The sequence below is a fragment of the Triturus cristatus genome, chromosome 5_2 (genome assembly GCF_964204655.1).
Source record: "Triturus cristatus chromosome 5_2, aTriCri1.1, whole genome shotgun sequence".
Classification (NCBI taxonomy): Eukaryota; Metazoa; Chordata; class Amphibia; order Caudata; family Salamandridae; genus Triturus; species Triturus cristatus.
The window spans coordinates 698589291-698601516 of NC_140588.1; the positions used below are offsets into that span (position 1 = coordinate 698589291).

The 12226-nt window shown below is 42.4% G+C and overlaps 1 protein-coding gene across 1 annotated transcript in view; it reads right to left on the reverse strand.

Annotated features, from left to right (window-relative positions):
- The window catches only part of ZDHHC9 (zDHHC palmitoyltransferase 9), a 267624-nt gene that overhangs the window by 229026 nt on the left and 26372 nt on the right, over positions 1-12226 (reverse strand). The window contains exon 2 of the mRNA XM_085607769.1: positions 1297-1608. Within this exon, the coding sequence (XP_085463895.1) occupies positions 1297-1463 (167 nt within the window). The 5' untranslated portion in view covers positions 1464-1608. The remainder of the gene's footprint in view (positions 1-1296; positions 1609-12226) is intronic.

Here is a 12226-nt window from a genome sequence, read left to right on the forward strand (position 1 = left end):
CTGTATTTTTTTAAAACAGTAAAAGGCTATCAAAAAATGATAATCACATTTACTGTAAACAACCTTCCTCTACCATGACTCCAAATGTACTAAGTGGTTATTAATATTCTCTGCAAAGAATAGGAGTACACGTCTTAAAAATATGTGACCCAAATGATTGACATACTTATCAAGTGACAGGATAATCTTCTCTTCACTCGGGTGTACACATCCTGAATGACAAGATGCTACAACCCAGATCCCACGCTGTTAAAATTCGCTGAACACAATCTGTCCAAAAATATCTGTAGACAGTTTACAAATAAAGGCCACCGCTCCCAGGAGTGCAGCACGACGACGTAGCAGAAGGTAGAGGGTAAAGAATTAAGTGGCAGGAAAAGATTCTCTTTAAAAGAACCAATTTTCAACACGGGCATTTCCAAGTACTGCAAAAAGTATCAAAATTCTGCGTTTTCAAGTTTTAACAAATGGCAATCTACAGCAGAAATCATGGAGGTCAAAATCATCCTAATGTTTTCTACATTGCTTGATGTCACAAAATGGTATGTTGTAGTGATCTTAATAAAACCGGTTATGACTAGCAAATTCAATGGTGCTCTCTTTTAGGAGACTCAGTGGGAGGAACGTGTGAGCCGTTCTACCAAAATTCAAACCTATGACCTGCAGAGCACATACATCTTATGTGAGAGCGTTCAACCCATCGAGCTATCCCGTTGCTCTCCAAAATACCAGTACACCTTATTTTAAGCCAGATGAAGATACATTTCGAAAGTTACCAATCAAAACAAATTTAATATAGCACAACCGAAATGGACAAATTAAAGATAACGTCAGTTTAATGACAACCAGGTTCTGTATCCAATCAAAATGATATACATTAAAGAAACCTCTGTAACACCACAAATCTCAGTAACCATATATCAAACTATGTTTGTGTCTTAAGTTTCATGATATAAAGGGGCCATTAGTTTGTGTCTTAAGTTTCATGATATTAAGGGGCCATTGGGTGAAGAGAAAAAAAAAAACTGGCTTTCACCCAACCCTGCATCTCCAACAATCACCAACAACAGGCATATTCAGCGGATGGACCCTTTTAAAAAAGAAAACTAACTCAAGAGCGCCTTGGACAATAACGCCATTTCAAAACCTGCAATATTGGTAGCCATAAATAAAAAACATAACCTCGGCACCTTTTGTCATCTTTGGCGGGCACAAATAACCGTACCAAAGGCCAGAGCATTAGACCCTGGGAGAGGACCCGAACACAAGATCCAATGAGCTGCCCTTTGAACTCACTCGAAAGCAAAGAAGAGGCTGCAGGTGCCCAGGATGAGTATCAGGGTCAGGTAGAAGATTCCTTTCTGACGGGCCATCATGACCCTTCCATCGCAGCAGAACGTGTTTTTTCCAGGCAGTTTCTCCCATTTGCGGGTCACCTTCTTCCTCACCATCATGACCGACATGGCTCCGCCTTCTCCGTGCAAGGCTTCCTTTTAAAACCAGCCTAGCAGGCCTGCTCTCACAGAGGTGACACCACCCTGAACGCTTCCCGGCCCTGCGCCGTCGTCCGAGCAGGGCAAGACATCTCTCAGAACACAGCCCGAGCCCCTGGAAGGAAGGGAAAAAAGAAAATTAGAAACATCCAGGTCACCCATGCTCATACGCGGCCTAGCCGGAAGTATCAAACAAGATTGCGCAGCACTGGGCTCTTGAGGTATCAGAGGCAGATGTCATGTCACAGAGGGCCATTACAAACTATGGTGGAATAAGGCCCATGGAAGATGTGATACCAGTCGACGTTCCCCCCCCCCCCCCCCCCCCCAACAATGATTTTGACTGTTCACGGGTAAGGCTTGTGCACAGGCATCCAACACAGTACAGTAAACAACTGAAACAAAATCAAGAATATCCAGGAGTAAAGGATAACATGTTAAAGTTCAAAGTACAAACAAATGATTATTAGCAAATAAGATTTAACTTAAAAATCTGAACAGAACGTCCCATTTCCGGGGAAAAGAGCTTTTTGATGTATTAAAAGCATTACTCTCGTATGCTGTTCTCAAAATGAAAACAGCAGGACGCCGCCACCAATGTTTTAGAACAGCACATCCTCGTCTCAACTGACCAAAAGCAAAGTTCCACTCATGTTTACTGAAAGCAAAGCCCTGTCCCACACCCAGAATAGTGTCGCGAGCGACCTTGAGAAATCGGTTGTCAAGAATAAGGTTATATACTGTGTGCCTGCAGTGTTGCTCACCCAATCTTTGTCAGCATGCAAGTGGTAAGTGGGACAACATCAGTAGTTATTTTTCCAAACCGATGGGAAACCCGCCCCTAAAGCTTTTTGATGCGACTTGACTACCATATAATTACAGTGGAGGCCAAAGCTTCCCAAAAGTAGTGGTGAAAGACAAACTCAGCACACAATTACTACCAAGACACTGTTTTTAAATTTAAAAAAGAAAATGTAATCCACACAAAAATGTGATTAAATTTACAAACCAAGAAAACCGAACCTCATTAAACCCTCCCTAAACTAGAAATACATGCAAGGAGGACCCCTTAGTGTTAAAAAAGTAAACGCCCTTTCTGGGGTGTTTGGCACAGATCTCAAAGTAGGGTTACAAAATGTGAAGCCCCTTCCTACTGTATTAAATGGCTATGCACAGGACCACTGGAATTATGCGGCCAGAGAAGGCCAAATTATGTAGCAGGGTTGAGCAAATTATGTGGAAAGAAAGGCCAAATTATGCGCCACATTTTTTAAATAGCATTACTTCATTATTTGGTACTTGTTACACTTGTTTAACACCGTCTGGGTATTGGGTGCACCTCCTTAGTACTAGTTTAATACCCAAATATAGCAATAAACAACAGAAAGGTGAACAGTCAACCTTTGCAAAAGGCCTTCCACTGCATGGTAACATGTGCCGCTACGGTTTTAGTAACTTTTGAACAGTTTGAGCCAGAAACAAAATTTGCTGTTAAAATCTGCAGCAGATGATTGATTATGTGGCAAATCTATAATCATGCAAAAATCGCAGCAGCTGCACAATTCCATAATTCCCGTTGCCCTGGCTATGCATTAACGAGGTCTACAAGTTAAGAATAATGAAACTACGACTTAGGCGGGCTTGTAAAATTGCTACACAAGCAAGATGCTGTAAAGAAGGTGTGGGTGGACAAAATGGATGCAGCCAAAGTCCTCCACGCTAGCCTGCTTTTAGACCCGTGTCTGATTATGTGACCTCTAGCAGACTAATGTCGGCCCACAAATGGTATGTTAGTTAATTTAAAAATTACTGAGATAATGATAGTCACAATTAAGGCTTCTGGGGTTGGCTGTCAGAGCTTGGTGTTTGGGATTTTGGAGAGTAGTTTTAATATGCAAGGAAGGACAGGCTTCTTTAGCAGTGGTCTCCAGCTTCTTGGATCACAAATCACATTCAATTCCAAGTTCTCAAATAACAATGTGCAAAATGACCCATGCTGCAACCAAAAAGAGCGGGGAAACTTTTAGGTGCAAAAACGAAAATATATAGCATCAAAACGTATGCACTAACGCGTTTTGGTGGAAAAAGACATCCAGGTGCAAAATAACTGCAGGAGTGTGGTATCACGTTTAAGTACGAACGTCACTTGGTTCAGAAAGAGAATAGGGTAATAAGAAGTCAAATTAGGAGTAAAGGGAGTGCATCATCAAGATGATATCATTTGGTTGACCCAATAATTAAGGCAATGAGAACTCCCTACACACCCAGAAAGTTTTTCCTTTAGCAGAAAGAACTCTCACCCACTGCTAATTACAGTGGCATGCTTCATCATAGAGTTCTCACGGATGCAAGCTGTGTCAGGTGTGCTTTTTACCTCGACCTATGAGGAAGCACTGGTGTAATGGGTGGGGTTCTAAAACGTAAAATTGCCTACTCGGTACAGTGGTTTTTGTCTTTAATATGAGTGCATGAAAGATTAAAAACAAGCGGTGATGCTTTGGCATTCCAATCGCTAGAGCAACTAGTTTGTTCTACAAGTTTAAGCCACATTCCAAACCCCAAAAACAAGCATTTGCAATGCAATAGGTCTTGCAGTAGTGCGTTAGAGCCATTGGTATTGCAAATGAAAATGCGTTCGTTAATTTTTGTTTGCAGTGAAGTGATTATTTGACCTCTTTAAAAAGGTAGGAAGGAAAGAGAATAGAGAGAAAACTGTGGAAAAGTAGGGGGTGGTAGGAATAGAAGCTTATACTCTCTACAGAAGCAAACCCCAAAAGCATATCGCTCGTGTCCGAAGAGAGAAAATAATAGCGACAGTTTGCACTTGAAACACCACAGCGAACGCGTTTATATAATTACACCCCATACTTACAAAACAGCGAGAGAGCCAAAGGAAACATGACCGCATAGACAGGAGGGACCATCGGGTGCAAATGTAGGAAATAAAATGTACTCGTTTCCTATTAATGTTTTTGCATAAATTATACTGTGCCAGTGAGTGGGGAGAAAATTCATTTAGTGAGGCTTACACAAGCTAAAACCTAAAGGCAGATCGCTTGTGTTGGAAGTGATCATTTTGACTTTTAACGGTAGGGGAAGTAAGAAGACAAAATAGCTCGCCTTTGGGACCTTAGAAGTGTTTAGCTGTGCAGCACACTATCCTGGGTGATCTGCCGCCAGAGATTGAATAGCTATACAATTACTACACACTGGGTCATGCAGTCTGTTTCTAGGTTTTCACTACAGAAATAGTGCATAGATACATTAATTTAGGGGCGAGTGGATTAGCCAAAAAGTTATTTAGTAACTGCACCCATGGGCTTGCATGTGTGTGGTGAGGGCGGCATCTTTAGATAGAAGGCATACATGTATGTGAGTGAGAAGTACGGAGGAGGGGTGAAAGGAGAGAAAATGCAAGAGCTCAGCGGCATGTGTCTGTGCAGTATAAAAGGTGTCTTTTGTCCGAATGTACAGATTGGTAGTAAAAGGTTGCTGTAGGAGGAGTGGGACCCCACACAAGATGGTCATGGACTCCACGTTAGAAGCCTGATTTGGGGGGGGGGGGGCGGGGGGGGGGGAGAATGGATGCACCACTGGGAAGTGTGTACACAATACAACTTTTAAAATGCCCTTTTTCTCTTTTGATCGGGACACTGGTCTCTAAAAAGTAGGCCCTTAATACCACTGCAAGGAATTTTTATGATGAAGTAGTGGGTAGAGGCATAGAGGGAAAGATGAATGTTTGAAGAGAAGGATGATGGGTGAATTAATGCGTGTGTGGGTCTACGGATGGATCGATTGTTGGTGGTTTGGAGAGGGTTGAATAGATGGAAGGATTAAGAGAATGAGCGATACATACAGAAAGGAAACAATAGAGGTCTAAAATTGTTGAGGAAGGACACCATTTGTTGGATTGAGATGTAGGAGGGATGGTGAGAGAGGGACACTGAGATACTAGTTAAGAAATGCACGAGGGGAGGATAAATAAGGCAGTCAGTGGGACTGACAAAAGGTACAAAATCAGCAGCGAAAACCTTATGAGCACCTGATCTGCGGGAAAACATTGAGGGAAAGGCATTATATTAAAGAAAATAAAGGGGAAAAAAAAAAAATATGAATAAATAAATAAATCAGGCTGAAATGCTGGTATACTGCTTTACCAAATCAGAACCTGCTCTGGTGGGTGCTTTTGCACTGTGAGCCAGCTCTGACCGTCGTCACTAAAGAGAGGCATCAGTATTTTGTGGTGCATTGCATTCCATGTGACGTTTGCCCAGATAAAATGGAGGTAAGTCCCATGAAACCGTATACAAAGGGTTGTTCTTTATATATGGAAGACAGTTAATGGACTATGATCTTCAAAGTTAGCAGGACGGATATAAATATTTAAACTGGTGTTTGAATATTTGAAGTTATTAGAAGGAATGTTTCGTTAATTATCCTGTGTGTGTTGCCTCGTTAAATCATACCATAAATGCCCCTCAGGTGCTTTTGATATTGTGTTCTTGAACGATTTCAAGTAATGAAAAATACTACATACATTTTACAGAATATATTCCATTTATGAACTTACATTACACTTATCAAAGAGCAGAAAATGAAATTGCAATGTCCCCCTTGTGCATTTTTTTTTATATGTGTTCATTTGATACACGAGGACTTAAAATTCAACACTATAATACCTGGTGCTTAACAAATCGTATGCTAACACTAACACGAGTATGTATTAGTGAGAAAAAAAGGCTAACAAAGAAACAAGTGTGGTTATAGAAAGAGTGTGTTCCACTCGAGCTGCTTAAAATGACATCATTACTCACAACGACAAATGTAGTTTAAATGTAAATCAACGCCAATCATTTTAAGGCTTTCCCACACAATGCGCATGTATTTTGCATGGTTAATAAGGAAAGTTTCAGAACGCAACGTTTTGAGTATAACGTCGCATGAAGCCACGCTTAGCCCTTTACAACAGCAAAAACCACTTCGTTACCCAGCTCATTACCATTGCATTTGTGCAAACGGGATGCACGAGTGTTTTATGAGAAAGTATCAAGGTATGTAGTTCGCTCACTGCTTCACAGTGGAAAATGTAGTTCCCAGGCAATGTGAGATTATCAAATCAACAGTGTAGTACAGGAAATGAGTTAAACAATAAAAAATCACAAGTTTAATTAAGAAAACATATACAGTGACATTGTTAAAAATACATGGTCTAATGTCACCAAAAAGTCTATTTAATATACAACAATGGCGGAAATCGAATCTTCTAATGACATCAATGGATCTATTAAAATACAAAAGGTGGCAGAAATGGGTTTCTTCGACGCGCGTTTCGGCACATGAGTGCCTTCGTCAGGAGTAGCCACAATACACCTTAATTAAAAAACAGTATTTAAGAACTCATTCCTGTAACCTAGGACAATAAATCTCATTACATTTGAATCTAGAAAAGCTGTGTTGCTGTCTGCTAAAGTTTAATAGACTTACAGATTAAAATTTCAGAGTCTAACATTTGCGTGATATCTGTACATATAATCAAACACTTTAGAATACATGCATAGAGAAGAAAAGAAAGGGAAGTTAGATAGAAACGTGCGAAGATAGACCAGATTCCCTATATTGCTCATTATTTATTCCACTAAATCACCAGTGTATTTATGGAGAGAGCCTATTCATGGAATTGAGACATGATGCTTACTGGTCTCTTTTTTTATATGTAGACATAATCCTCTGATTAAAAAACTTAAGGGTACCGTGAATGGATCTTGTTCTATGGTGTATAAACATGATAATATTGTTAGCTTAGTAGGATGCTCTAGATAATATTAACTTTATGATATTTTCTCTCACTGCTTTACAGCCACGCTCACCTAATCACAAAAAGCAAATACAAAGCCACAGTTGATATGTTCAGGGTTTAACATCGACCAATGAAATGCAGCATTTTCAGCGCTGCATTGTAGGGTGCACTGCAAAATGCTGCGTGTCATTGAGGAAAAGTTCCTTACATGCGTTGACTTCAAGTTTACCTGCAACCAAACATCCCCCGCTAGATACAACATTGTTTGACCTATTTCAGCTAAGTGATAAAACCGCCGGCCCGCACTTCCATTACACTTGTGTAAAGACAAACTGAGGGAACAGATATGGGCTGTGTGCTCGCTTAAAAAACATAAGGAAGCATTGGCAAACACGGGTGTTGATCTCCATATTTCTGTAAATCATCATTCAAGATGTGGATTTTAAATATTTCAATTTAACGTTTCAAAGTACCTATTCTAGCTGTTTACAATGGTAGATTTTAAAAAAAATAAATAAATAAAAAAAAATAAAAAAACACACACCAAGAGGAGAAGATCCAGGTTTCCCCGACTCCCATGACTCTCCCAGCTTCCCACGTCACTTTACCGATTTCCTACTTCCAAAACCTGTGCTCCTGTTTACTCCACCCCCACCAAGTACAGCCAGAGGTCTGCTTCTGGTTTTCCTAACCTGTACCGCAATCTATTACACAAGATCCATTAGTGTTTATGCCCATTTTTTAAAAGTTTTATGTAGCGCGAACACGACGCAAAAGTACTGGAGCCCTTTACATGAGCACAAGTTACATTACAGAAGGGTAAATCATTTTCGGTAAGCGCGGGGAGATGCAGTGATTTGCCGAGAATACACAAGTTGTTAAGCCGATGCAGAGACTCGAACCTGGCTTCCCAGGGTCAAAGTCGCCAGCTCTGGCCAGTACCCTCTCCCCATTTTGTCCCCAGTGGCATGTGCCTTGCACCAATCCCATAACGCTCTCATTAACCAAACAATCATTGACAATGCAATAGGTCTCGCCTCTGATTAAATTAAAGCCATTTGCTTTGCTACTGGTATTGCATAGCAAAGTAAATGGCTTTAACTTAATGAAAGGCGAGACCTATTGCATTTTTAAAGCTTGTTGTACAAGTCGAACAACTTTCGTCTGCCTCCTTGAAAGGATAGCTGCAGCAGCCACTCATATATCTCAATTAGTGATAGAGACCAAACCCCTCACAGTGTCCACAGCACATAAAACAGAGTCAAATAAAGATGTTCGCTGAGTATATGAAAAGTGGCTGTTGTGGTTTTAATTGATGGCTTTTTCGTGGACGTTTAAAACTTCTAGCCAGGCTGGTTCACTGTACTGGTGACATCCCCACATGGCATCACACACATCCTACATTGTAAACAGTACAGGCAGCAAAAAAGCAGCAACTTGAATGCCAGCACAATCTGCCTTAGCAGCAGGCAACTTTACAAAGTACCTCTATTCTTAGAGGTCGTATAACAGGCGACATCACACAATACACAATCATATGGCATCACACATGCACTGAAGTGGACAGAGGATATAGGATAGCAATATGGACCACTGTGTCACCACCACATTCTGAAATAGCAGCACTACACATCTTTAAAATATTCGTTCATACTCATGGCATCACACATAACATAACTGCAGTAGCACGGGAGTTTAAGATTTTACCTTCACGAGTGATATCACATCACGTGTGATATCACATCACGTGTGATATCACATCACGTGTGATATCACATCACGTGTGATATCACATCACGTGTGATATCACATCACGTGTGATATCATGACCTGTCCACACACGCGGTCTGAAAGGGGACAACAGAGTCGGCAATAGAATCGGCAGGAGCATGAGCCTTTTAGGCATTTGGCTTATTCACGCTGTTAATGCCACAGATGACAGTCACATGACGTCACACACACACTCCACTTTCGTGCCTTCTGATGGCATCACAACTGACACCGCACACGAGGTTACTCACGAACCAGAACAGAGGCCAGTGGAGAGCAGGGAGTGATATCACACACAGCAAAGGTGGTATGTCTTACCTTATTAGCATGTTTAATAGAACACCTACATCTCAGTCACTACTAATGCGGGGTCCGCTATTCGCCGCTGCCCAGTGGAGCTGTATGCGGATAGCACATAATTTGGCACTAAGCTCCTTTCAAAAGTCTCCTTCGTCTCTACTAATGACGTCACTACGGATACCAGAGAGCAGGCAGTGCAATGCACGGGGTGCAAATAGTTATTTCAGAATATAGAATCTCTTCTACATACCAGCATCTCTCCTTACAGAGGTGTGCTGCTAACATCCACAGCTGTAACAACCCTCCTGTCGCACCAAACGACCTGAGAAAATGGTACCTAAACAACGAGTAAAGTCACCCAAAAACAAATTAAATTGGTTCAAGTCAGATATTTGTGCTGATGACATCATTCATTACATCACACACGACCCCACGCAGACACTGCGTTCGCTTTGTCTCATCTTTCTGTTGCAATAAGTAGTCGACCTACAGCACTGGTAATGATGAAGACATCGAGGGTCCACCAGGGGTTTGAACCTGTGACACTACAGACTGAATGCTTCTTTGTGATTGGTTGTGTTTTTTTCTTCACTTAAATATGTGGCAGCTACCACCCTACCACCATGTGCAGTCCATAAGACTATCATTCTGTGACTCATAAATTGCATGACGTGTCGGCGAGGCAGCTTTCTGGTGTTAAACATTCCATTTGGATTAAACCCCTGCACTCTGAGGGAGGCCTCGACTTTGCCAAGATCACACTCATTGTCAGTGAGACAAAAGGGGGCACCGTAATGCGACCGGTGCCTGCCACCCAAGTTATGAGCTTTCCACATCTGCATCATTCCTGTCTGGCAGTTCTAATGCACATTACAGCCGAGCGATCGGCGCAGGGGCCTGGAGGGCTGCGGCACTGCCTGCTTATCTTGTTTTGGGAAATGATACCCGGGCACAGCTCACTTCCATAAGCCCCTCCCCTCCCCAAACCCATCTTTGGCATGGAGAGTTTCACGTGACTTTGTTATTTTAATTCCTAGTGGCAGCATGCTCTGGAAACAATTAAGAGTGTCGCAACGTCTATTCCGCCCACATTGTCAGACTGGAACAGAGACATGGACTGGTGCATGCTGCAGGAAAAGACCGTCTATGTGACGAGAGGGTGCCCCCGTAAGTGGGTCGAGGTGTGGTCCAAGTGGAATGATTTCAGAGGGGGCATTTGTGTGCCTCCATCTGTCGAGCAGGCAGACCCAGGGGATGTGTAATATACCACTGCTCTTGACGCTCCGAGGGTTAAGATAGTGCTGCGTAGGTCGCCCCACCGGGAAGTAAGGTCTACGGTGCGAACAGTGTGGACCGTTAGTTGGAAAGGGTGGGGGGGGGGGGGGGGGGGGGGAGGGGAGTTTTGACTGGTAGATACGTTTACGCCTGTTGGGGCACACGCTTGTGTTAAAAGTGGTTCTAAGAGAAACTAAGACCCAAGACCTATATCCTTCTTCCCTACAATTTGATACACTTGTTTATTAACGCCGCCGTACCCCCGGGTTGACGGCATAGGGCTGTGTTATTTGGCTACACATATAAGATTACTTCCGCTGCCGGCCCAATGGGTTGTAGGATGTCAGCTGTGTATTGTGTGTCTCTCAATAAAGGTTTAAAAAAAAAAAAAAAAAAAACAGTGTCGCAGCGGCAACGGCTGGAAGCAAGAGCCAGCGAAAGAGGAGGAGCGAAAGCTTCAGAGACCCGAGTAAAAAACCTTTTTGCAATTCTATTTTGTATTTACGCAGTGCTGTTTTTACCGTCCCGTAGTGTCACAGCACTATAGTCTTCTACAGGGAAACCAATGTGTGCCGAGCGTGCGTGATGGGGTCAATCTGCATAGGATTGAGGGCCCTGGTGATAAGAGTACTCCCTGGCAGAGGTAGATCCCACACTTTCTGCCTGAGCCCATGCTTCCTGCAATCTCAATGCACTTAGCGCTTCACATCACCGGCCGGAGTTCTAAGCTCTTTGCACTGGCTGTACAAGTGCGCGAAGCACTCTTTAAAAAAAGATAACAAAAGTGCTTGCGGTCCCGAAAATGAAAGCGGACCGCGCATGTAACTTACAAAAAATAAAAAATCTAGTGCATACCGAGTAATTGAAGGCGGTTGTGTCCCTCCGCAAGTTAAAGATCCAATCCCGGTGGGCGGGGCCCAAAGCGGACAGGGTGGCAACCCTCAGTGTAATGATTGCCTCCGGTGCAATCATTACACTGTGTTTTGCATAATCCATGACACAAAACGACACGCACGAATCAAAATTGCAGGCAGAGCAGCGACACGACTTCTGGAACCGTATTGATTCCAAGAAGCACTCGCATGGCGAGAGCAGCGCATGCGCACTGCTAACACCAGGCGAGACATATAAAACGAAGAGTTTTTCCTTCAAAAGTGGACAAAAGACAACTTTTCATCTAAAAAAAGTCTTACTTCTGGGGACACAGGATGCACCGTCACTCGTCAGGACCCACCGGGCTCCTATACTTAGGAATAGAAGGTCAGACAGAAATTTGATAAGGGAGCGGTCATATTGACATTCTTCTGAAAACAAATGAATATTGTTGAAAATTAATAACACCTGATATTACACTGCACTTACATCCACATTTCGATCAAACTTCAATCACTCAAATTGCCTTTCTAGTGAGCGAAGCCTGCCTTTCAATAGGTCTTCTACGTTCACTAATAGTTCTTGCCAGCTGTTGCTGCTCCTAAAAACAAGGCACTCCATGCATTGTAATGAAAGCACATCTTAAGAGGTAGAATAATATACCTAATAACCAACAGAATGTCAGAGATGAACTCTCTCTTCTAGGCGGATTGAA